The following is a 27,763-nucleotide window of genomic DNA, read 5'->3' as shown; positions in this document are numbered from 1 at the left end:
TTTCATGTCCTAAGCCCATACTGTCAAGTAATGCATTGTTCCCTGGTGAATACTTGGGCACTCACTCATTTGAGGACATGGTTCTTTTTTAGACCCAGATACACTGATTTTTCCCAGAGGACAGTTTGCTATTTGTACTTGACATTTCTCAGAAGAAAAATAGAAAGTGTAGCACCATTAGTTTCCCGTTGTAAAATGAGTAAATCATTATTATTTTATATTTATTCTGGTCTTTATTTTTTTAAACTGATCGTAACTTTTTTGTTGAAATTAAATGTACATTGATTGCAGTACAACATGAAAATTAGAGGGCTTAATTTTTCAGTGACTCAGGTTTCTTTCTTTCTTTTTTTCTTTTTTTTTTCGTCTTCCCATCGGAAGCCTTTATGGATTTTGTTTGGGGTCAAGGGGGCAGTAAACAATACTGTTTATAATGGATTACATAGAAAATTTTAAGAAAAGGAACCTTGAATTTGTTTTAGGTAGAAAGGCATTCTCTGAATTTTAGTGGAATTTACACTATAGGCAATATGCCAAAATCCATTTTCAGGTGGTCTGTTCTGAGCTCTGTAATCAAAAGAATATCTTTTGAGTAACTAGTGTACACTTAGCAATATTTCTTCTGATTCTAACCAGACCCTACCTCCTGAAAGAAGTTAGTTTTCTATAGCATTTTTTCTCTTTTACATAGTATGTGGAAACATGTACAGTGCCCTATGCACTGTACGTGTGGATAATTTCCTGTGACCTTGCTAGATCTACTCAGAATTATGCTTGGGTCAAATTTTGGTTATGAAAAGCTGAAGGGCTACCACTACAGGTACATGTGATATGCAAGTGTATGCTATAACTATTCTCAGGCAGTTTTCATGTTCATGTGCATATTTTTCTCTTTCATAGTTTACTTTTTATATGCCTGTTATAGTGAATTTAGGCTTCTTAGACCTGAAATAAACAGCAGAAAGGAAGTATCACTGAGCTAAGGGAAGGGAGAAGAGGTAACCAGAAATATATATATGGCACTTATTTAGGTTGCTGCCTCAAAATTGGAACTATGGCTTGAATTTAGGACATTTGAGAATTGAGTATTCTCAGGTTAGTACTTTATAATTGAAAGTGTTTATTCTTTTTTTTTTTTGAGACGGAGTCTCACTCTGTCGCCAGGCTGGAGTGCAATGGCGCGATCTGGGCTCACTGCAACCTCTGCCTCTCAGGTTCAAGAGATTCTCCTGCCTCAGCCTCCCAAGTAGCTGGGATTACAGGTGCGCACTACCACATCCAGCTGATTTTTGTATTTTTTAGTAGAGACGGGGTTTCACCATGTTGGCCAGGATGGTCTCAATCTCTTTACCTCATGATCTGCCCGCCTCGGCCTCCCAAAGTGCTGGAATTACAGGTGTGAGCCACTGTGCCCCGCCTGAAAGTGTTTATTCTTACCATATAAAGTTTCAGGTTTTGATTGAAAAACAGTTATTGATCCTTTGCTCTGTGATCTGATGTTTCAAAGCATTTTGGAAGAGATGATCAGTTTTTGTCAAGTAATACTGAATTCGTTTTGGTAGTTTTTAGAGTAATTGATTAATCTAAGATACCTGTATACCCTTGAGTGATATTTTATGTTAGCTCTTGAAGAGGCCAAAACATTGCATCTTTATTCCTTCTGAAATACAACTTTTCTTCTAATTTTAATTTACTTATGGTAATATAAATATTAAAATTATTCCATTAAAAAATAAAACTAAAATAAAATAGTAGCAGATCAAGTAAAATTCCTCTTTGACAATCCATCCCTTCCTATCCTCCCCATAGATATGCTGCATATGTTTGGGTGGGATTTATTTCGTTTTAACTTTTTATTTGAAGTAATTTAGAACTTATGGAAAGGTTCGCCCAGCTTTGCATACATTTTGCATTACAGAAGTACAGTGATCAAAACTGAGAAATTAACATTGGTGCAGTATTATTAACTAAACTCATATCTCACCAATGTCATTTCACTAATATCACTTTTTTTCATTCAATAGTCAATTCAAGATCTCAAGTTGTATTTAGTTGTCACATCCCCTTAGTCTTCTTCAATTCAGTCTTTCATAACCTTGACACGTATGTGTTTTGTAGAATGTTCTTTAATACAGATTTATGTGTTTTCTCTTGATTAGATTCAAATGGGTGTTAGAATGCCCAAGGGGCTTCCCACTCTTACCTGCCCACATTTGGCCTCCACCAAGCTGAAATCGTCTTCCCATTTCCAGCTGTGGCTGCCCCAGGTTAGCTGGGGCTCACACCTGTATTTTCCCGTCAACATGAGTCTCCTCAGATTTCTGGTTGGATGGTTGCCCTTCAACCTTCGCTCTCAATTGGAAATTGAGAAGGAATATCTGGCCCACATAAAGGGAAGTTATGCCTAGAGGAATTTGAAACCTGTAGTGCACTGTGAGTAACTTGCATCAACATTATACCTCAAATCAGCCTAATATCTGTTAGAGTAACTCAACTCCTACGCTAAAAATCTAGCCAAAGGAAAAGTCTGCTCGCTATCAAGTATGGAAATTAATTTACTTCCATCTCTACTTCAGATTATGCATTTTTTGGCAAGAAAACAACAGGAGTGATGTGCCTTTTCAACAGGTCATATCAGGGGCTGCCTGAAATTGACATGCCTTTTTGCTGACGATGTTAAACTTGATTACCTGCTTAAGGGGGTGTCTGCAGGTTTCTCCACTGTGAAATTATTTTTCTTTAATTAATATAGTTCTATTGATTATAATCTAATATTGTTATTTATTTTGTTGCTAAATTGTTCCAGCTTTGGAAATAGGAAATGTTGGGAACATAGGAGTGAAAACAAATGAATATGTAAGCAAGTAGGTAGGTATGTGTAAATAATTATGTAGGTATGTCTAAGTGACAGTAAAGAACATTGCTGCCAGTATTACAATTTAAAAAGAAGGTGGAAGAGACCGCAAGCCTAGGACATTTCTTGAAACTATCAGAGAGTGAAGGTTGAAGGGCAACCAACCAAGCAGAAATCTAAGGAGACTTATGCTGACAGGGAAAGACAGGTGTGAGTCCCAGCTAAACTGCAGCAGACACAGCTGGAAATGTGTAAGATTTCAGCTTGATGGAGGCCACATGTGGGCAGGTAAAGTGGAGAGCCCCTTGGGCAGCAAATATGGGAGAGCTTGAACTCTCTTGCAGGCTTTTTCTCCTTAGGCCCCACTTGGTAAGAGCCCTGATCAAGCATCTCTCTTGGTCCAGGCCTGGGGGAGGGGAACAGTAGTTGCCATGGAAAAGAAACAAAGTTCCTGGGTCCTTCTCCTCTATCTGCCCTATGTAACAAAAAACATAGCTTCAGGAAGACGAGCAACACAAACTATTATCCTTAGGATACTCGTAAAAATCACTGGGTGGTGGTGGGGCTGGGTCCAGGTGGTGAGGAGGGTCCAGGGGGAGGCAAAAAATAACCTGTGGGGAGGGCAGAATTATATGCTGGTCCAAGAACTATGGAAGAGGAACAGGAGCACTTCTAAGACCCTAGGCATATGAGTCTGATTAGCACAGGTCTGATTAAAATAACAGAAAATATCACCTCAAGCCAGACCCCCACCGTCAGACTAACAAGTATCTAGTAAAAGTAGTAGATAAATACTGATGAGAAACTCATTAGATGGACCCTCTAAGAGGAAACTCATAAAGCTGAACATGAAGCAGACATTGAGAAGGAATATCTGGCCCACCTGAAGGGAAGTTATGCCTGAAGGAATTTGAAACCTGTGGTGCACTGTGGGTAACTATGGCAACAATAAACCTCAAACCCGCCTAACATCTGTGAAAGTGACACAACTCCTACACTAAAAACCAAGCCAAAGGAAAAGTCTGCCCATTACCAAGAATAGAAATTATTTACTTCAGTCTCTACTTCCTACCCAAGATGTCCAGATAGCAATAAAAATATGAGACATATGAAAAGGTAGAGAAAACAACATGCATACGAAGAGAGCAACAGACACCGGTGCAGTTATGGCATAGATGTTGGAACAATCTGATGAGGAATTTAAAATAACTGATTAATATGCTAAAATCTGTATTTGTTATTTATGGTGGCCTAATACATTATCACAAAATTTAGCAACTTAAAACCCTGGTAAGCTTCCTGGAGGCCCTATTGTTTGATGGAAAGGTTTTGTGAGGCCTAACTTTAATAACTTTAAAGTGCCTTTTGTGTGACTGTATTGAGGCATCAACTTTGATCTTTCTGAGGTCTTAATGAAAGATTCACCCTTGGTTTTATCTCTAGAGCATGTTTTTCCAGGTATTCTTCCAGATTTGGAATTTTCTTAGAAGACATTTCTTAATTTTAGCATGTTTTTCGCTATGGGCAGGCTGAGTATGAAGTCCTGGCTCATTTTGGTTTAATAATCTTTCCTTCAATTTATCCTTTCTTCTCCTACTTTACTGTAAGCACCAAAAAGAAACCAGGTGGCATCTTCAGCAGGTACTTGGAAATCTTCTTAAGTAAATCAGTCACCCAGATCATTTGGCATATTTCCTACTCTACACATTATTAAACATGATAGTGTTGGTAAACATTGTGCTACCACATGCAATGATTACCCTTCCTGCAATTTCCAGAAACATGTTTTCAGGGCCTCTCCTTGTGGTGGCTTACAACATGGCAGCTGGCTTCCATCAGAATGAGCAAGAGTAAACAAGACAATAGTCCCTATCTTTTTGTAAACTAATCTCAGATGTGACATCTCATCAATTTTGAGAGTCACTAGATCAAGGCTATACTTGAGGATAGAGTATTAAAGGAGAACATGAATACCAGGAAACAGATCACTGGTTTGTATTACAGAGGTTGCCTACCACAATAACTGATTTTCCTTAATTGGCTTGTTTTAATATTTTTTCTGTAGATTCCCCAATTTTTTAAAAAAAATTTTCTGTTTTATTTTTTATTATACTTTAAGTTCTGGGATACATGTGCAGAACATGCAGGTTTGTTACATAGATATACATGTGCCATGGTGGTTTGCTGCACCCATCAACCCATCATCTACATTAGGTATTTCTCCTAATGCCATCCCTTCCTTTTCTCTCATCCCCCTACAGGCCACAGTGTGTGATGTTCCCCTCCCTGTGCCCATACGTTCTCATGGTTCAACTCCCACTTATGAGTGAGAACATGCAGTGTTTGGTTTTCTGTTCCTGTGTTAGTTTGCTGAGAATGATGGTTTCCAGCTTCATCCATGTCCCTGCAAAGGGCATGAACTCATTCTTTTTTATGGCTGCATAGTATTGCATTGTGTATATGTGCCACATTTTCTTTATCCAGTCTATCATTGATGGGCATTTGGGTTGGTTCCAAATCATTGCTCTTGTGAATAGTGCTGTAATAAACATATGTGTGCATGTGTCTTTATAATAGAACAATTTATTATCCTTTGGGTGTATACCCAGTAATGGGATTGCTGGGTTAGATAGTGTTTCTGGTTCTAGATCCTTGAGGAATCGCCACACCGTCTTCCACAATGGTTGAACTAATTTACACTCCCACCACCGGTATAAAAGCATATCTATTTCTCCACATCCTCTCCAGCATCTGTTTCCTGACTTTTTTGTGATCACCATTCTAACTGGTGTGAGACGGTATCTCATTGTGGCTTTGATTTGCATTTCTGTAATGACCAGTGGTGATGAAGTTTTTATCATATGTTTGCTGGCCACATAAATGTCTTCTTTTGAGAAGTGTCTGTTCATATCTTTTGCCCACTTTTTGATGGGGTTGTTTGTTTTTTTCTTGTAAATTTAAGTTCCTTGTAGATTCTGGATATTAGCCCTTTGTCAGATGGATAGATTGCAAAAATTTTCTCCCATTCTGTAGGTTGCCTGTTCACTCTGATGATAGTTTCTTTTGTGGTGCAGAAGCTCTTTAGTTTAATTAGAACCCATTTGTAAATTTTGGCTTTTGTTTGCCATTGCTTTTGGTGTTTTAGTCATGAAGTCTTTGCCCATGCGTATGTCCTGAGTGGTATTGCCTAGGTTTTCTTCTAGGATTTTTATGGTTTTAGGTCTTACATTTAAGTCTTTAATCCATCTTAATTTTTGTATAAGGTGTAAGGAAGGGGTCCAGTTTCAGTTTTCTGCATATGACTAGCCAGTTTTCCCAACACCATTTATTTAATAGAAAATCCTTTCCCCATTGCTTGTTTCTGTCAGGTTTGTCAGATGGCTGTAAATGTGTAGTATTATTTCTGAGGCCTCTGTTCTGTTTCATTGGTCTATGTATCTGTTTTGGTAGCAGTACCATGCTGTTTTGGTTACTGTAGCCTTGTAGTATAGTTTGAAGTCAGGTAGCATGATGCCTCCAGCTTTGTTCTTTTTGCATAGGATTGTCTTGGCTATATGGGCTCTTTTTTGGTTTCATATGAAATTTAAAGTAGTTTTTTCTAATTCTGTGAAGAAAGTCAATGGTAGCTTGATGGGAATAGCAATGAATCTATAAATTACTTTGGGCAGTATGGCCATTTTCACAATATTGATTCTGTCTTTGAGCATGGAATGTTTTTCCATTTGTTTGTGTCCTTTCTTATTTCCTTGAGCAGTGGTGTGTAGTTCTCCTTGAAGAGGTCCTTCACAACCCTTGTAAGTTGTATTCCTAGGTATTTTATTCTCTTTGTAGCAATGGTGAATGGGAGTTCACTCATGATTTGGCTCTCTGTTTGTCTATTATTGGTGTATAGGAATGCTTGTGATCTTTGCACATTGGTTTTTTTTTTTTTTTTTTTGAGACGGAGTCTCGCTCTCTCACCCAGGCTGGAGTGCAGTGGCGTGATGTCGGCTCGCTGCAAGCTCCGCCTCCCGGGTTCACACCATTCTCCTGCCTCAGCCTCTCCGAGTAGCCGGGACTACAGGCGCCCGCCACCACGCTCAGCTAATTTTTTTGTACTTTTAGTAGAGACGGGGTTTCACCGTGGTCTCGATCTCCTGACCTCGTGATCCACCCGCCTCGGCCTCCCAAAGTGCTTGGGATTACAAGCATGAGCCACTGTGCCCGGCCTGCACATTGGTTTTGTATCCTGAGGCTTTGCTCAAGTTGCTTATCAGCTTAAGGAGTTTTTGGCCTGAGACAATAGGGGTTTTATAAATATGCAATCCTGTCATCTGCAAACAGAGACAATTTGACTTCCTCTTCTCCTCTTCGAATACCGTTTATTTCTTTCTCTTGCCTGATTGCCCTGGCCAGAACTTCTAATACTATGTTGAATAGGAGTGGTGAGAGAGGGCATCCTTGTCTTGTGCAGGTTTTCAAAGGGAATGCTTCCAGCTTTTCCCCAATCAGTATGATATTGGCTATGGGTTTGTCATAAATAGCTCTTATTATTTTGAGATACATTCCATCGATACCTAGTGTATTGAGTATTTTTAGCATGAAAGGGTGTTGAATTTTATCAAAGGCCTTTTCTGCATCTGTTGAGGTAATCATGTGGTTTTTGTCATTGGTTCTGTTTGTGTGATGGATTACGTTTATTGATTTGTGTATGTTGAACCAGCCTTGCATCCCAGGGATGAAGCTGACTTGATTGTTGTGGATAAGCTTTTTAATGTGCTAGTGGATTCAGTTTGCCAGTATTTTACTGAGGATTTTCCCATATCGATGTTCATCAGGGATATTGGCCTGAAATTTTCTTTTTTTGTTGTGTCTCTGCCAGGTTTTGGTATCAGGATGATGCTGGCCTCATAAAATGAGTTAGGCAGGAGTCCCTCTTTTTCTGTTGTTTGGAATAGTTTCCGAAGGAATGGTACTAGCTCCTCTTTGTACCTGTGGTAGAATTTGGCTGTCAATCAGTCTGGTCCTGGGACCAGACTATTTTTTTTGTTGGTAGGCTATTAATTACTGCCTCAATTTCAGGACTTGCTATTGATCTATTCAGGGATTCGACTTCTTTCTAGTTTAGTCTTGGGAAGGTGTATGTGTCTAGGAATTTATCCATTTCTTCTAGATTTTCTAGTGTATTTGTGTAGAGGTGTTTATAGTATTCTCTGATGGTTATTTGTATTTCTGTGGGATCAGTGGTGATATCCCCTTTATCATATTTTACTGTGTCTTTTCATTCTTCTCTCTTTTCTTCTTTATTAGTCTGGCTAGCAGTCTATCTATTTTGTTAATCTTTTCAAAAAACCAGCTCCTGGATTCATTGATTTTTTTGAAGGGTTTTTCATGTCTCTTATCTCCTTCCTTCTGCTCTGATCTTCGTTATTTCTTGTCTTCAGCTAGCTTTTGAATTTGTTTGCTCTTGCTTCTCTAGTTCTTTTAATTGTGATGTTAAGATGTCGATTTTAGATCTTTCCCACTTTCTCATGTGGGCATTTTGTTCTATAAATTTCCCTCTAAGCACTGCTGTAGCTGTGTCCCAGAGATTCTGGTACGTTGTGTCATTATTCTCATTGGTTTCAAAGAACTTATTTATTTCTACCTTCATTTTGTTATTTACCCAGTAGTCATTCTGAAGCAGGTTGTTTAGTTTCCAAGTAGTTGTGCAGTTTTGAGTGAGTTTCTTAATCCTGAGTTCTAATTTGATTGCACTGTGGTCTGTGAGACTGTTTATTATGATTTCCATTCTTTTGCATTTGCTGGGGAGTGTTTTACTTCCAATTATGTGGTCAATTTTAGAATAAATGCTGTGTGGTGCTGAGAGGAATGTATATTCGTTGATTTGGGGTGGAGAGTTCTGTAGATGTCTATTAGGTCTGCTTGGTCCAGAGCTGAGTTCAAGTCCTGAATATCCTTGTTAGTTTTCTCTCTTGTTGATCTGATTTTGACAGTGGGGTGTTAAAGTCTCCCATTATTATTGTATGGGAGTTTAAGTCTCTTTGAAGGTCTCTAAGAACTTGCTTTATGAATCTGGGTGCTCCTGTATTGGGTACATATAAATTTAGGATAGTTAGCTCTTGTTGCATTGATCCCTTTACCATTATGTAATACCATTCTTTGTCTTTTTTGATCTTTGTTGGTTTAAACTCTGTTTTATCAGAGAATAGGATTGCAACCCTTGGTGTTTTTGTTGTTGTTGTTGTTGTTTTTGTTTTGTTTTGTTTTTGCTTTCCACTTGCTTGGTAAATATTCCTTCATCCCTTTATTTTGAGCCTGTGTGCCTTTGCACATTAGATGGGTGTCCTGAATACAGCACACCGGTAGGTCTTGACTCTTTATCTGATTTGCCAGTCTGTGTCTTTTTTTTTTTTTTTTTTTTGAGAGGGAGTCTTGCTCTGTCACCTAGGCTGGAGTGCGGTGGTGCGATCTCGGCTCACTGCAAGCTCCGCCTCCTGGGTTCAGGCCATTCTCCTGCCTCAGCCTCCAGAGTAGCTGGAACTACAGGCGCCCGCCACAACGCCTGGCTAACTTTTTTGTATTTTTATTAGAGACGGGGTTTCACCATGTTAGCCAGGATGGTCTCAATCTCCTGACCTTGAGATCTGCCAACCTCAGCCTCCCAAAGTGCTGGGATTACAGCCGTGAGCCACCGCGCCCGGCCCAGTCTGTGTCTTTTAATTGGGGCATTTAGCCCATTTACCTTTAAGGTTAATATTATTATGTGTGAATTTGATCTTATTATTATGATGTTAGATGGTTATTTTGCCTATTCGTTGATGCAGTTTCTTCATAGTGTTGATGGTCTTCACATTTTGGTATGTTTTTGCATACCAAAGAGTTTTGCAGTGGCTGATACCGGTTTTTCCTTTCCATATTTTCTGCTTCCTTCAGGAGCTCTTGTAAGGCAGGCCTGGTGGTGACAGAATCTCTCAGCATTTGCTTGTCTGTAAAGGATTTTATTTCTCCTTTGCTTATGAAGCTTAGTTTGGCTGGATATGAAATTCTGGGTTGAAAATTCTTTTAAGAATGTTGAATATTGGCCTCCTCTGGCTTGTAGGGTTTATGCAAAAAGATCTGTTGTTAGTCTGATGGGCTTCTCTTTGTGGGTAACCCGACCTTTCTCTCTGGCTGCCCTTAACATTTTTTCCTTCATTTCAACCTTGATGAATCTGGTGATTATGTGTCTTGGGGTTGCTCTTCTCAAGGAATATCTTTGTGGTGTTCTGTGTTTTCTCTGAATTTGAATGTTGGCCTGTCTTGCTAGGTTGGGGAAGTCCTCCTGGATAATATCCTAAAGTATGTTTTCCAACTTGGTTCCATTCCCCCCATCACTTTCAGGTACACCAATCAGACATAGGTTTGGTTTTTTCACATAGTCCCATATTTCTTGGAGGCTTTGTTCGTTTCTTTTCATTCTTTTTTTCTCTAATCTTGTCTTCATGCTTTATTTCATGAAGTTGATCTTCAATTTCTGATAGCCTTTCTTCTGGTTGATCAACTCGGCTATTGATACTTGTGTATGCTTCACGACGTTCTCATGCTGTGTTTTTCAGCTCCATCAGGTCATTTATGTTCTTCTCTAAACTGGTTATTCTAGTTAGCAGTTCCTGTAACCTTTTATCTTAGCTTCCTTGCATTGGGTTAGAACATGCTCCTTTAGCTCAGAGGAGTATGTTATTACCCACCTTCTGAAGCCTATTTCTGTCAATTTGTCAAACTCATTCGTTGTCCGGTTTTGTTCCCTTGCTGGTGAGGAGTTGTGATCCTTTGGAGGAGAAGAGGCATTCTGGTTTTTGGAATTTTCAGCCTTTTTGTGCTGGTTTTTCCTCATCTTCATGGATTTATCTGCCTTTGGTCTTTGGTGTTAGTAACTTTTGGATGGGTTTTGTTTTTTTTTTTATGGGTGTCCTTTTTGTGATGTTGATGCTATTGCTTTCTGTTTGTTAGTTTTCCTTCTAATAGTCAGGCCCCTCTTCTGCAGGTCTGCTGGAGTTTGCTTGAGGTCCACTCTAGACCCTATTTGTCTGGGTGTTACCAACGAGGGCTGCAGAACAGCAAAGATTGCTACCTGCTCCTTCCTCTGGAAGCTTCCTCACAGAGGGGCACCTGCCAGATGCCAGTCGGAGCTCTCCTGTATGAGGTGTCTGTCAACCTCTACTGGGAGGTGTCTCTCAGTCAGGAGGCATGGGGGTCAGAGACTCACTTGAAGAGGCAGTCTATGTCTGTCCCTTAGCAGAGCTTGAGGACTGTGCTGGGAGATCTGCTCCTCTCTTCAGAGCCAGCAGGCAGGAATCTTTAAGTCTGCTGAAGCTGCGCCCACAACCACCCCTTCCCCCCAGGTGTTCTGACCCAGGGAGATGAGAGTTCTATCTATAAGTCCCTGACGAGCTACTGCCTTTCTTTCAGAGATGCCCTGCCCAGAGAGGAAGAATCTAGAGAGGCAGTCTGGCCACAGTGGCTTTGCTGCATTGTGGTGGGTTCCGCACCCAGTTTGAACTTCCCAGTGGCTTTGTTTACACTCTGAGGAGAAAATTGCCTACTCAAGCCTCAGTAATGGTGGATGCCCCTTCCCTCACCCAGCTGGAGAGTCCCAGGTTGACTTCAGAGTGCTGTGCTGGCAGCGAGAATTTCAAGCCGGTGGATCTTAGCTTGTTGGGCTCTGTATGTGTGGGATCTGCTGAGCAAGGTGACTCGGCTCCCAGGCTTCAGCCCCCTTTCCAGGGGAGTGAATGGTTCTGTCTTGCTGGTGTTCCAGGCACCACTGGGGTATGAAAAAACTCCTGTAGCTAGCTTGGTGGCTGCTCAGATGGCCGCCCAGTTTTGTGCTTTATACCCAGGGCCCTGGTGGTGTAGGCACCCGAGGGAATCTCCTGATCTGTGGGTTGTGAAGACTGTTGGATAAGCATAGTATCTGGGCCAGACAGCACCATCCCTCATGGCACAGTCCCTCAGGGCTTCCCTTTGCTAGTGGAGGGAGTTCCCCAACCCCTTGCGCTTCTGGGGTAAGGTAATGCACCATCCTGCTTCTGCTCGCCTTCCGTGGGCTGTACCCACTGTCTAACCAGTCCCAGTGAGATGAACCAGGTACCTCAGTTGGAAATGCAGAAATCCCCCACCTTCTACATTGGTCTCACTGGAGCTGCAGACCAGAGCTGTTTCTATTCGGCCATCTTGCCTGGAGATTTCTTAATATTTTCTATATACAATCATGTCATCAGCACATAAAAATTTTACTTTTTCTTGGTCTGTAGGCATTTTATTTTCTTGTGTTATTGCACTGGCTATGACATCCAGTCAATAATGAACAGAGGAATATAGTAATAGCTGACATTTTTGCCTTATTCCTGAAGTGCAAAGGTAGGGAGGGACAAATTTTATTTTTTACCCTCAGACATATGTTAACTGTAGGATTTTTTTTTTAAAGATTCTTTTTATGAGATTGAGGTAGTTTCTCCTGTTCCTAGGTTGTTGAGTTTTTATTGTAAATAGATTGAATTTTGGCAAATGCCTTTTCTGCTATTATAGATGAGCATATGAGATTTGTCCTTTATTCTGTTAACATAGTGAAATACATAAATTAATTTTCAACTGTTAATCAAATCTTGCCTTCCTGGAGTAAACCCACATTAGACATATTATCTTTTTATGTATCTGGATTCATCTTGTGAATTGTTTTTTAGAATTTTTTTCAGCTATACTTATCAGATAGATTGGATTATAGTTTTTGTTTTTCAGAATACCCTTGTCAAATTTTGGTGTCAAGGTATGGCTGCATTATAAAATGAGTATCTGTGAACTAAAAGTGATAACCAGTAAGTATTAGAAAGTTAACTTGTTTTTTTTTTGGTTGCCAGTTTAAGCATGTAAATAATCAAATATCTGATCAGCTTTAAGTACTATGTAACATACTACCTCTTATCCTTTGTTTCTTGAAAAATGAGTTTTATTCTTAGAGTTTTTAAAACAGTGTGTACTTTCATAAGTTTTCTTTATATCTAATCTTTTTTCTGTATTTACATTCATTTTTGTTATTTCCATTTTTAATATTGAATCTACCTTATTCATTGTATAGAAATTTATGCATTTCACTTTTCATCTAAAAATTCTTATTTCACTAGAGTTTTTAACTACTTAAACTTTACTTAAAAAGAGAGAAGAAGGTCATTACTTAGTAGGAATAAAATATATAATTCCATTTTTTAAACAGCAAATTCACAGCTGTGTACCCATCACCACAATCAGTTTTAGTACATATTCGTCACACCAAAATGAAGCCCTATATGCATTAGCACTCACTGCCCACTTCCCACCAATCCTTCTTAGCCCCAGACAACCACTGCTCTAATTTCTTTCTCAATGGATTTGCCCCTATCTAGATATCTCATAAAAATGGAATCATATATGTGATCTTTTAAAACTAGTTTTTAAAACTCAGCATAGTGATTTCAAGGTTTATTCGTGTGGTAGGTAGCATGTATTACTACCTAATTTCTCTTTATTGCTGAATAACTTCCCATTGTATAGACGATATCACATTTTGGTTATCTATTCATCCATTGATAGATGTCAGGTTGTTGTACTTTTATTGTGGATAATACTGCTGTGAACATACATGTACAAGTTTTTATGTGGACATATGTTTTCACTTATCTTGAGTATCTGTGGATAGAATTGCTGGGTTGTATGGTAACTCTGTGTTTAACTTTTTGAAGAACTGCCAGACTTGAAGTGATTGTGCCATTTTACATTCCTACTAAGCAGTATACAAGGGTTTTCGTTTTTCTGCAGCTTTGTCAACGTTTGTTATTATCTGTCTTTTTTATTATAGTTATCCTAGTAGGTACGAAGTGGTATCTAATTGTGGGTTTGATTTGGATTTACCTAATGGCTAATGATGTTGAACATATTTTTATGTGCTTGTTGGCCATTTGTGTTTCTACTTTGAAGAAGTGTCTGTTTATATCCTTTTCAATGGGATTTTTTTATTGTTGAGTTTTTCAGGCTTTATTTCAGATACAAGTCCTTTATTAGATATATTATTTGCAAATATACTGTCCCATTCTTTGCATTGCTTTTTAATTTTTTTGATGTCATCTGAAGCATAAAAGTTTTTAATTTTCATAAAGTCAAATTTATCTATTTTTCTGTTGTTGCTTCTGTCTTTAGTGTCATATCTAAGAAACCATTGTCTAATCCAGAGTCTCAAAGATTTATGCCATTGTTTTCTTCTAAGACTGTATAGCTGTAGCTCTTACATGTCGGTCTTTATTTTTGAGTTAATTTTTGTATATAGTGTGATGTAGGGGTCCAACTTTATTCCTTTGCATGTAGATATCAAGTTACCTCAGCATTTTTTTTGGAAGCTTATTATTTTTTCTTCAATTTTCTTGGTATCTTCATTGAAAATCAGTTTACTAGAAATATGAAAGTTTATTTCGGGTTTCTCAGTTCTCTTTCACTGATCCATATGTTAGTCTTCATGCCAGTACCACATTGTTTTGATTACTGTAGTTTGTAGTAAGTTTTGAAATTAGGAATTGCAAATCTTTTATGTTTTCCCTTCTTCAAGAGTATTTTGGGTATTATGTGTCCCTTTCATTTCCATATGAATTTTAGGATCACTTTCTGCAGAGAAGCCAGTTGAGATTTTTACACTTAATCTGTACATCAACTTTGAGACTGCTGTTTTAAAAAATATTATCTTCCAATAATGAATGTGGTTTTTATTTAATTAGGTCTTAATTTATTTCAAGTGTTTAGTTACTCTAAGGTATGATTTTTGTTCCTTTGAACTTTATTCTTGATGAAATTGTAAATGGGATTGTTTCCTTAATTTCATTTTGGGGTTATTCACTGCTAGAATATGAATATACATTTTTCTAGGATCCTGTAACATTGCCAAACACCTTTGTTAGTTCTAATAGGTTTTTTAGTGAATTTCCTCGATTTTTCTATGCACAATCACATTATATGAAATAGTGATGGTTTTATTTCTTCCTTTGGAATCTGGATGTCTTTCCTTTTTTCCTCTAATTTAATTATTAATAATTGTTCATGATTTTCTTTAATCATTTTACTGTAGCACTGTATCGAATTGAAATGATGATGACAGGTATCCTTATTTTGTTCCTGAACATGGAGGAAAACATTCAGTCTTTCGCTATTAAGATAACATTAGGTGTGGGTTTTTCATAGATGGCTTTTATCAGGTTGAGGAGGTTCCCTTCTCTTCCTCTTTATTGAGTTTTTTAAAATTATAAATTGATATTGGATTTTTTCAAATGCTTTTCCGCATCTATTTAAATGATCATGTGATTTTTGTCTTTTATTCTATTGATATAGTATATTACATTAATTGACTTTTGGATATTAAATCTACTTTGCATTCTTGGGGTAAATCCTAATTTGTGATCATGTAGAATTATTTTTATCTACCTAGATTCTGTTTACTAGTATTTTGTTGAGGAGATATTGGTTTGTAGTTCGTAGAGCCCTTTTAGACATGTATTGCTGTGTCTTGATTCCTGAAAGCACTTATGTTGCTTTAGGCAGTACATTTTAAATAACAGCCAAACATTAAAATTTGTAAAGAAGGAGTTAAACTGATTTCATTGAAATATTTCTTTGTAATGAGATATCCCTTCTTTATCAATGCAATTATTTTTGCTTGAAAACAATTTTTTTTTCTATTTGCTAGGCATACTCTAAAATCTGTTCCTTCCTTCTCCAAATCTTACCCACGAAGTTGATCATCATAATTTACAAAATACAACCAGCATACCCAGCTCCCAAATGGTAGATATTAAACAGGGAAGAAACTTACCTGTTTGACTATTAGGTGAGCTAGAATTCTCTTTGAGATAGGTTTGCTAACTTGATGTTGTCTTTCACATTCGTTTAAAAGTACCAATTTCTGGAGTATTTGGAAGAATATCAGGATTGTGCAAAGCCATAAAATAAATCCCTTTCTAAAACACTCGTTTTATTAAAAAATTTAGAATAGGTGAGTATAGGGAAACTTTTTATATTAAAATAGGATAGTTTTATGGAGAGGAATACAAAATATGCATGAATGTTTAAGGTAAAGCATAAGGCTTCAAATAAATTCAGTACTTTTGGCATGATTTTCAGCCCAACCACCCAACTCTTAAGAGTATGAATTCTCCTACCTGTTAGATAAGAGTACATTTTGTGGAAGTTTTTGAGAAGTACTCTGAGGTATTACCAACAATGATTATTTCTTTATGACTAGGTTATTGCCCTTCTTGTAGATAATTAACAAATCAACACTGTACATCTCCTCCTGTTTGGAAGGAGATGTATTTTATCCTATTAGTCAAATAGTTCCCTTTTATATATTTAGATTTTTATTGTGTTAACTAGCTTTTTGCTGTACAGTAGTCCTCCCTTATTTGCGGGAGATATGTTCCAAGATCCCCTGAAACCCTGTATATATTATGCTTTTTCCTATATGCACATACCTATGATAAAATTTAATTTATAAATTAGGCATAGTAAGAGATTAACAACAGTAACTACTAATAAATAGAATGAATGTAACAGTGTACTGTCATAAAAGTAAAATAAGTGTTACTTGAACACTAGCACTGTGATATACCTCAGCAGTCAGTCTGATAACCCAGATGGCTACTGAGTGACTCACAGGCAGGAATCATACACAGTGTGGATATGCTGGACAAAGGGATGATTCATGTTCCAGGTGGGACATAGCAGGCTGGCTTGAGATTTCATCATGCTACTAAGAAGCGTGCACAGTTTCAAACTTAAGAATTATTTATTTCTGCTATTTGCCATTTAATGTTTTTGGACCACTGTTGACATCAGGTAACAGAAACCATAGAAAGTGAAACTATGGAGAAGCGAGGACTAACTATTGTACTTTAAAATGAGATACAGGATTAGGTCTTTTTATTTAACTTTGTGGTCTGAGAATACTTAGAAGAAAAATATAGACCATGATACCAAATATTTTCTTGTTACATATACTTCATTGGAAATACTGTTGAACATAAGAAGACAGATTTCATAATGAATATCAAATCTTGAGGTTGCTTTATTGGCAGGTCTTCTGCATTTAAAATCTATATTAATATACTTGCTCATATTAAGTATGCTAATAGACCACAAAGAAGCCATGCATATCTTTAGATAGGCCTATCGAAAAAATGTTGCTCTTTGTTCTTAATACAGCTTGTTAATTTTATAGCCTTCCAGGGCTTAATAATTGCTAAAGGATAGTCAAATCATAGCAGCATAACAGAAAAGATTTTTTTAAAAAAGCCCTGCTTAATAATGTAGCAACAAATATTTCAAACATACCCCAGAAACTAAATTTAGAAAAGAATGATTTTATCTGGATAGAATACATTCTGGGAAAAGCTCATCACAGACTCTGACATTATGGAATATCTGACCTGGTTGGGCTCTAGAGATAATCTGTGCATTTAGATTAATGTTAAGGTAAACCTGCGATCTGCTTTTCTGTTACTGTTTTCTGTGACCATGGAGCATTGTTTGTTGAAGAAAAAAATCTTTGGGACATTCTTCATATCTACATATGGCTTTTATGAATGGGATTGAAACTACGGAAAGCCATTTTTTAGATCCCTTTTGGACACTCTATACTGAATAAAATTATTGTGATTACTTTTTCCTTTAGTAGGTATTCACTAAATACCTTTTAATAAATAAATGAAAATAAATGTTTCCATATCTACTTATAGATTTTCTTCTTTCATCATGTCTTCAAGATTTTACCAGTCTAAACTGGGAGGGATTTTGTTACATATTTTCTTACCTTGACAGTGTTTATTCTTTCCTCACAATACGGACTGGGTGTCCCTAATACAAAAATTCGAAATCTGAAATGCTTCAAAATTTGAAATTTTTTGAGCACTGGCGTGATGCTAAAAGTGGAAAATTTCACACCACACCGTATGTGACAGGTCACAGTCAAAACACAGGCATACAGCACACAGTTTATTTAGTGTACCTCCACAAGGGAAAAAAGACCCTCCCAAAACCCCTGTAGCTGTGAAAGAGCATTTTTGAGCATGCCCAGATTCTCCTACGCCAGCAATCCTACAAAGGTATCTGAGCAGGCTGGGCATGCCAACAGCAGGTCCCTCACAGTGTCCCACATGGGAACAAGACCTTCTTGCATTACTTGCATTACTCACTGTTTGTTTGCTTATTCCATGCTCTGTAAAGATACTGTTTAAAATGTAAAAAAAAAAGTCCTGCATCATACCTATAGGATAATGTCGATATTCCCAAATTGGAAACTATTTGAAATCTGAAACACTTGTTGTCCCAAGCATTTTAGATAAGGGCTACTCAACCTGTATACAACATCACTCATTTCTTTGTTTTATGCATCATCCTACAGATTCATTACTTTGTTTTGCATTTCTGTAGTTCATGCCAAATTTCAGGTCTTTATGCTTTTTAATATTTCTGTAATCTACTTATTACTCTGTCATCCTATTGGTATAGCTTTTGCCTAAATCATAGTATTGTATGTCTTGTTCCGTGACCAAATGTTTGGTAACTTCCTTCTTCTTTACAAATGCTTCCCATATTTATAAAGTATATATATATATATATATATATACAGTGTCAAATATTTATAATATAGTGAAAGAAATTCTGGAACTTCAGTGGGAAATAATTTTTAAAATTGTCTAGTCTAGCCTTTTTTCTTTCTTAGTAAGATTAATAATGCCCAGAGAGATAAGCAGAGTTTGTCAAAGTTACTTTGAAAGATGTTATTGCAAGTGAGCTTGAGAGTAATAACAGGAAAAGGTAAGGCATTGTAAAGAGATAGGACCAAAGGAAGCAGGATAACCTGATAACAGAGTATAAATTCTCTTCATGTGTATGTATTTGTTTAGTTGTCTAAATTATTTGTAAATATATCAGTCTTTGATATCATCCTCTTTGAAAGAAGGGCCTGGGTCCCATTCATGGGCCTAGTGGTATGCTAAACATAAATAATATATAGGCCAGGGAAAATGACTTGAATGCTATGATAAGCAAGAAGAAATAAACCTATTTATTGAGCACTACTATGTGCTATCTGCTTTCACACAAATTATTTCAAAGACAAGATACAGTCAACTCTTGAACATTCATGATTCTAATTTTCAGTTATCCTGTTGATTTCAATATCTCTACCAGAGGGCAGGCAAGAAGGAAAACCTGTGGGATTCATGTTATACAGAAATTGCTCTAGTAGAGTAGGGTTCTGAGCAGAAGTAAATTTAGTAGCTCAAAGAAAAGGTTTAGATTCCCTGTGGGTTTCACTTACACCTATTCCTGTTATCTTATAGGATAAGTGCATTCTATGAGCGTTGGAGAAATAAGTACCAGTAACAGAGAAATTTGGGGTTAATGTCCCTGCACACAGAGTAGAATGAAAATAGGATTGTCCCAATATATACTTCAGTGAATTGCAAGTAAAGTGTTGGTGGTATTCATGTTTGTTTGTTTTTAGATTTTTTTTTTTTTTCTCTCTGTGCTCTTGTCAGAAGTCATCCCTTTTTGGTATGATTAAGTTGGAATCCTTTTCAGAGTTAAACATTTTCTTGGTCAATGTTTTTAACTTTATAATTTTTTTTTGGACTAAGAATACATGTACTGCAAACCTTCCTTTATGTTACTGTCATCTTTTTATTTAATCATACTATTTATATGCTACTAAAGAATGCAGGGTATTGGTACCAGGAAAAAGTAAAATTGCCTATGTATATTTAGTAAATATTTAAAGTACATATTTTGTTTATTTTATTAATAGGATTTAAATAAACTTATGCAAAATGTAAATCAAAATCAATTGATTATACCTGTTTTGATAACAAAAAAATGAAACCCATGTTTTAAAAATTTGAATATATTTCTGTCCTGGATTATAATTTGGAACCTGCATCCTTTGTAGGACTTTCCATATTTAAGATATCTCTGATGATTGAAAACATTTTTAATGTAAAAATTACATGCATCTTTTATTACAAAGGTGAAAAAGATTGCCTTATGAGAGAGATTAAGTTTTTTAAAAAGCAACAACAAAACAGAACAGAGTGTTCCTGAAGAATTCAGCATACCTTCTGAAGAAGTCTGTTTTGTAAACTGCAGCTGTAGGCACATATTTAATTTTATTCTGATAGATGTTAAAGTTTTATTTTTTATTATTTCTTTCAGAGTAAGTGAAGAAAAGGAAGTGACAGAGGAAAGACTGAAAGCTGAGCAGGAGTCATTTGAGAAGAAGATCAGGCAGTTGGAAGAACAGAATGAACTGATCATCAAAGAAAGGGAAGATATCCTTTTGAAAGTCCTCTTTTTTAATGTTCAGGAAGTTTGACTATTTCTTTTTTTTTTTTTTGAGACGAAGTCTCTCTCTTCTCCCCTAGGCCGCAGTGCAATGGTGCAATCTCGGTTCACCACAACCTCCGCCTCCCGGGTTCAAGCGATTCTCCTGCCTCAGCCTCCTGAGTAGCTGGGATTACAGGCACCCACCACCAGGCCCAGCTAATTTTTGTATTTTTAGTAGAGATGGGGTTTCACCTTGTTGGCCAGGCTGGTCTTGAACTCCTGACCTCAGGTGATCTGCCTGCCTCAGCCTCCCAAAGTGCTAGGATTACAGGTGTGAGCCACCACACCTGGCCAGAAGTTTGACTATTTCATGAAGACAGTGTAAACTCCAGAGAAATAATTGTTCTAATTTGTAACAGGGAGTAAATCTGCATGTGCTGCCATTTCTAGGCAATCAGAACGACACTTAACAGTATGTGCTATAGCTTCCTTTGTGCCTGATAAGGCCATCCAGCTGTTCTGCTGCTGCTGTTATGCTGCTAAGCACATACTTGTCAACTAAAAAGGACAATAAGAAATTTGGGCATTGAAATGTAGTGTTGGAACTTTATTAAATTCTGTTCCACTGCTGTAATTGAGCTGGAACCTCCTTGTATTTGGTATTCTTTCTAGTTAAAGCTTTGACAGTCCTAGGAATTTTGCTCTGAAGTCATAAAAATTTTAAAAAAATGATTTTTACTGTGTAGATGTTGTAATTGGTGAGTGTTTACATGGCAGCATAATGCTGCCAAATCCTTCTTATGGAGCAGAAAACTATTGGGTTTAGACCTAGAAGGGTGTGTGTGTGTGTGTGTGTGTGTGTGTGTGTGTGTGTGTGTGTATAGCGTTATTTGTAAGATAAAGTAAAAACATATTTTAGGAGTGTGTTAAAATAAGCTATTTCTGAAGTTTCTTTTGAATAGGTAGAATTACTTATCTTTGGGTATTGTATGCAGCAATATTGATGTAGAAGAGAAGTCCCTAAAGTTAGAGTGATGGATCTGCCAGCTAAACTAGTGTGTGAATGTGTGAAACCACCATTTTTTTTATTGGCAGTATCATCATTAACTTGATTGTTAATAATTGTTTCAAAGATTCTGCAAATGTCAAAAATCGTCATGTATTGACAGTAACTATGCCTTTGTGAATACCAGAGAAATGGAAGCATAAAGATAAATTATAATAATTAGCTTGAAAAATACAAGACTGTAGCTATAAAAACAGAGTCCTGAACTTTTATTTTCCAAGCAGTGGGAGTTCATGATAGGAAATTAATACAATCAGAATTCTCAGAATTTATTTGCTGAGTATAACATGAATAAGGCTTGTTGGCCTCACAAGTCTAGATGAGTGCTTTTTCAATTATTAATTTTTTCTACATCTCTAGCATTTGGATAATCATCTCCAACCTTCTCTCTCTTTTTTTTTTTTTTTTTTTTGGCCCACTTTGTCTTCATTGCCCTTGGTTGTTGACCCTCAAGATAGATTGTCTTTTCTGTTTTTCTTCCTGCTACTTTTTTCTCCAGATTTAAAAGAATGCTGTTTAGTCAGAATTCATAACAAAGTGCTCAGCCAGTTTTATTTACTCTCCTACTTCTCATGAGGAGTAGTACTCCAGGTCCTAGCATTTTCTAGAAATGGTAGGTTAGGAATGCTTTCATTTGCAACAAAAATTCAATTTACAGGCTCCTTTATTTCTCACATAACAAGAACTCTGGAGATCATGGAGATTCAGTGGTTTAACGTTTTCAGTGCTGGCAGCTTTACAATCCTCTCAGGTTTTTTTAATGGTTGCTCCAATTCTAGGCATTACATTTCCATTAAGGCAGGCAGAAAAGGGGAAGAGGTCCTGGTAATTATGACTCCCTCTCCCTCTTTTTATAAACATAAAAACTTTATGAGAGCACTCCCTACTGCCCACCCAGTAGTCTTTTATATGATATTTATAAGAGTCCTGAATTTTATGATGTGGCCATGGTAGCCTGCAAAGGAGGCTAAGAAAGTGAGCATTTAGCTTGTCCAAGTTATGTAGTAGAAGGCAGCATTGGAGAGGAAGACTGGAAATGAAGTCAGCCCCCAACTCTGGTAGCAGAGGTAAGGGAAATACAATTCACTTTTTGTATGGAGAGGAGGTGGTGATACTTTAACCTTCCTGGGACAAAGAATCTATAGCATACAGTGGAATTGGGATGACTTGGGGAAAGGTGAGAGAGATTGGTAGTAGACCATTTAGAAAGCCACAGTTAGAGTGGGCCCTTGTTTGGTAAAATACTTAAGAAAATTTTGTGGTTATCTGGAAAAGTAGAATCTAATCAAGTAGACTGTTATATTTAGCATTCTCTGGGTCAAGATTAATTCTATTCAGTGCTAAACCAGTCTGTACTTAGCATGGCTATGAATGGTTTCTTTTGTCAGGCTAAATATTATGATACTGAGGTGATTGTAGTGACACTATTTTTCGTGTTTTCCTCATGATTTAACACAGGGGGGAGCACACTACTACTGTGGGCCACATCCAGTAGTGTGCCATCTAATTCCAGCCATACCCATTCCTTTATGTATTGTCCGTGGCTGCTTTTGTGCACCAACTGCAGAGTAATTGCAGCAAATACCCTATGCCTTTCCTAACCTAAAGTATTTATTATTTGACTCTTCAGTAAAGGTTTGCTGGTTCATGATTTTTTTTTTTTGAGTTCACAAGTTCAATTTATTATCAAAATATTTCCATCTGATGACAAACCTGAAAAGCCAGGAGACGCAGAGCTACATAGATGCAGATTTGCCCTTTTATCAGAGACACTCTTAGGGACAGATTTAATTTTGAAAGTCCAATTTGAAAACCACAAGTATATATATATCTCTAGACAACTGTCCAATGGCAATTTTTACCCTAAAGTTTGTGCTTAAAGCTTTTCATCAATATGATTTATAAGTTTAAATAGTCTCAAATTTTCATCTGTATATCACTTTACAGATCTTGGTTCACAACTGTTTATTTTAAGCTGAAACTTCAATATTCATTGATTACCTATAATAATAGTTACTCATAAATGTAGTTAATAATTAAATATAAAAATTATTATTTTTACATTTATATAAATCTCTTAAAAATACCAAGTTTTGAGAGATAGAGCAAGAAATTGCTTAGAAAATTGCAGGAAGCCTTAAGAATCTCAGCATCAGTCAAAGCAGGTACAACAAAAAACAATTTTAGACATTCATTTTTTGCTTTAAGAGTGCTGGTTCATGATTTATCTTATAAGCTAAGAAAGGAAAGGAAAAGATATGTGAGTAAAGTCAAAGACTTTTAGTCATGTGGCATAGTCAGACCTATATTACATATAGTAAAAAGGGATTTGGCCTAAGCATTTCTTTATTATTGTGGATAAGGATTGGAGCAAATGTTATATCATTGTCAAAAATTAAAATATTTTAATTGGTATAACTGGTTTAAGTTTTTTTAGGTCACCAAAATATAGGTAGTATTTATAAAACTTTCTTATCATGGAAGAAAGGAAGACATGATTTTTTTAAATGACATTTATGGTTTTTATTCCAAGTAGATTGCTCAGGTGCAAATCTCCTTTACCAGAATAAATCTGTCAAAGGTTAATATAGATGATTTTACAGTACATAAAACTCTCTAAAACTTAGAAATATAAAACAAGGTTGTAATTTAAAATAATATAATTTTAACTACAGATACATTTACCTATCATACATGAATGATTCAGACTCTTACATATATGTGAAATCAGATAATTTCAGATCATTTTAAAATCTGTTTCTGTGTGAGAAACTATATCCATTAATTCTGATTTTTGGCATTTTAAAGATGTATTATACCAACATTTATGGGGTTTTTGTTTTAAAAGTTTGAGTAACTTGATTTATTGATCAACTGTACAAACACAGACCAGTGCCTTAGTAAAAAGGAAAAGATATTTTATGTGTTTGCATCAGGATCAGCCTGTTGAAGGGTTTCTTCTTGTAGAAAATTGTGAATTTATTATTAAAACATAAAAAGTCTTAGTAATGTTCAGTCTTTAAGCAAAGAAAGTTTATTTCTGGAGAACTTAACCATGTAAATGAATGTGCCATTTACGAAGCCAAGCAGTCTGATGAACTTAGTAGGTTTTTGCTTGGCTGGATGAGAATGAAAAGAAAGATAAATCTGAAACTTAAAGAGAAATATGTACAATAACAATAATTCTGAAACATGTTAGCATGTAATAGTGTAAGACACAGAGGATGTAGCCATTATAAAATTTGATTAATATTTAAGCTAATTGTATTTCTAGAACATATGACTCAGATCAATGGTGAGCAGTGGTATTAAAAGCTTATATTAGAAAAGTACTAAAGTCTAATGTTTGCTGACTTCACTGTTTTAACTGGCATAGCAAAGGGAAGTGACAGCAAAGAAAGCACAGTGGGATTTAGAGTCATAATCCCATTTTAGCACTGACTACCTGCTCCCTTGGGGAAGTTACTGAACTTCTCTGAGTCTTTTGTTTATAGTATGTAGATAACTAAAATGCCTTCTTTGCAGGCCTGTTGGAATTTGATAGATTCTTTACATTATATGTGTAAAGGACCTAGTCTAAGTAGCCACTGAATAAAAAATAGCAATTCTCATTTTTACTATTATTAATATGGATGAGGGATGAGATGACTAACCCAGGTTTCTCATTTCTGTGCCTTTCTTCATTGGGATTTTGTTGATTTTCATTAGATTATGCAAGGGTTGGGCTGCTTAGCCCGGTAGAAGAATGAAATTGGTCTTTCCTCTGCTTTATCTTCTGATCTCTCTGGAAGGAAAAACGTCTCTGTACCACTTGCACCTGTAGAGTGCTCATTGGGAAGAAAGCAAGTTTTAATTTCTTCTCCCAGAAATCAAACTGACAGAGTTGTGGTTTTTTTGTTTGTTTTCCACATTCTGGTCTGTTTCTATTATCCCTCTGACTAGGGCTTAGTAAATTGAAGGGGTTTAGAAAGGTGCTTGTAGCTCACATCCTTGAGCCCATTGCGTGGGTGGTCATTTTAGAAACTTTGCTCTTCAAAGAAAGAATTTTAAAGGAACTAGCTTTTTTTTCTTTCTTTCTTCTTTTTTTTTTTTTTTTAAAAAAAAAAAAGCAAAATCACCTTTATTTGCATATGGTATGAAACTTAACTTGGCATATCCAAATCAATGATATTATCTATGTAAAAGTAATAACCAGTCAGAAGATAAAATGGCAGAAAAAGAAGTTTAAAATGTCAACAAAAAAAATATGTCTGGGTGTCGTGGCTCACGCTTGTAATCCCAGCACTTTGGGAGGCCAAGGCAGGCGGATCACCTGAGGTTAGGAGTTCGAGACCAGCCTGGCCAACATGGTGAAACCCTGTCTCTACTAAAAATACAAAAATTAGCTGGGCAAGGTGGTGCGTGCCTGTGGTCCCAGCTACTCAGGAGGCTCAGGCATGAGAATCGTTTGAACCCGGGAGGCAGAGGTTGCAGAGAGCCGAGATTGTGCCTCTGCATTCCAGCATAGGTGACAAAGTGAGGCTCCATCTCAAAAATAAAATAAACCTAACAGTAATGTACAAAACCTTTATGAGGAACATTTCAAAGACTCCTGAGAGACAAAAGCAGAGTTGAACGAATGGAAAGACAGCCCTTGTTCATGTAGATGACTCAACAAAAAATGATATCAGATATTCTCCTAGTTCATATATGTGTAATGTAATTCTCCAAAAAGATATATATGAATGAGATTTTTCCTGGAGCTAGACAAGTTGGCTATGGAATTCATGTAGAGAAATATGCAAAATTAACTAATCAGCCTCTTATAAAGAAGAGCCAAGAAGGAAGTGATTAGGTCTCTATCAAAACATGGTAGATGAATAAACAACCAGCCTACTAAAGCAGAATAGAAAGTTTAAAGGTAAATCCAATTACATACAAAAATTAAGAATATAATTGAGATAGCATTTCACAACTGTGACAACAGGATGGACTTTGTAATAAATAGTATTGTGACAACTGGAGAGTCATTTGGAAAGAGATACAATTGGAGCCCACGCCTCATACCATACACCAGAGTAAACCCTAAATGAATCAGAAGTCCAAAAAGTGAAAATATGAATTATGTACATATATTGAAATACCACTCTATATTCAAGAAATACATATAATTTTAAAAATTGTTTTAATTATTTTATTTCAATAGTTTTTGAGGTACAGGTGGCTTTTGGTTACATGGATAAGTTATTTTAATAACTGATTTCTGAGATTTTCGTGCACCTGTCACTGGAGCAGTGTACATTGTACCCAGTATGTAGTCTTTTATCCCTCACCCGCTTTCACTCTTCCCCCCTCTGCTGAGTCCCCAAAGTCCGTTATATCATTCTTATGCCTTTGCATCCTCATAACTTAGCTCTCACTTATGAATGAGAACATAACGATGTTTGGTTTTCCATTCTAGAGTTACTTCATTTAGAATAATGGCCTCCAGCTCCATCCAAGTGGCAGCAAAGGTCATTATTCCATTCTGTTTTCTGGCTTAGTAGTATTCTATTGTGTGTATACCACATTTTCTTTATCCACTCGTTGCTTTGTGGCCACTTAGCTTGGGCCCATATTTTTGCTATTGCGAATTGTGCTGCTATAAACATCCATGTGCGTGTGTCCTTTTCATATAATGGCTTGTTTTCCTTTGGGTGGATACCCAGTAGTGGGATTGCTGGATCAAATATTCGTTTACGTTAGTAATATTACATTAGTAATATTAGTTTACATTAAAGGAACTAGTCTTAATCTTTCTGAGGACTGTATTAAGAATGAGCCAGAGATCCCATAATGTCTGTGCTGAAAATAGGTAAGAGAAAATTCACAAGATTTTTATATGATTATGTGAAAGAAATCATTCGTTGCGAATAACAGTAATATGCTGGAGCTATCCAAAGCTTTGTATTTAACTATATATCTCATCCCTGCATAGGAGCCAGCCTACCATGATTTATCACCATCATCTGTTAGACTTTTAACAAAGGTAGGAACCATACTGCAGGAAGCTGTATCATAGATCTCAGTGGAGTGGTATGTCAGGAGAGGTAGAAAAAATTTTCACAAAAAAAGAATGTAAGTTTCAAGAGAAAAGGTCTCTCCTTTTTAATATATCTTTCTGGCCCTTCAGAAGAGAAGGCAGATGTTCTAGTCTTTGAAATAGTTTTGGGAAAGTAAAAAACCTAAAGTTCTTAAAATGCAGAAGACTGTAAGTAGAAGAGAAGGGATATGGAAGAAGAAAGGGTATTTTGGTGTTTGGCGGTGTGGTGTACTAATATAAACACCTTATCAACTTTGATGAATCTTGGCCTTTTTGTTTTGAAGAAGTATTGGGTGGTTTTTTTTGTTTACAAATTGAATTATCTAGTGAAAGAAATATTGTGTACTTGGATAGGGCCACTTTGTTCCATTTAACAAGCCCTAGAAAATGCTGTTTTACTGATCTGATAATCATCATGAATACTACA

At 36.6% G+C, this 27,763-nt stretch overlaps 1 protein-coding gene across 6 annotated transcripts in view; it reads left to right on the top strand.

Annotated features, from left to right (window-relative positions):
• KIAA1328 (KIAA1328 ortholog) overlaps positions 1–27,763 on the top strand; it is a 369,561-nt gene that overhangs the window by 47,121 nt on the left and 294,677 nt on the right. For all 6 annotated transcript variants that reach the window (XR_009213485.1, XR_009213486.1, XM_032152478.2 and 3 more), the window contains exon 5: positions 20,099–20,214. Coding sequence is in view for 4 of the 6 variants with exons in the window: in XM_032152478.2 (XP_032008369.1) it covers positions 20,099–20,214 (116 nt within the window). In the remaining 2 variants the exon portion in view is untranslated. The remainder of the gene's footprint in view (positions 1–20,098; positions 20,215–27,763) is intronic.

This window comes from Hylobates moloch, unplaced genomic scaffold (genome assembly GCF_009828535.3).
Source record: "Hylobates moloch isolate HMO894 unplaced genomic scaffold, HMol_V3 SCAFFOLD_5, whole genome shotgun sequence".
In the NCBI taxonomy this organism is placed as follows: domain Eukaryota; kingdom Metazoa; phylum Chordata; class Mammalia; order Primates; family Hylobatidae; genus Hylobates; species Hylobates moloch.
The sequence above is the reverse complement of the archived record's forward strand: the minus strand, read 5'-3'. Positions and strand labels throughout refer to the sequence as shown.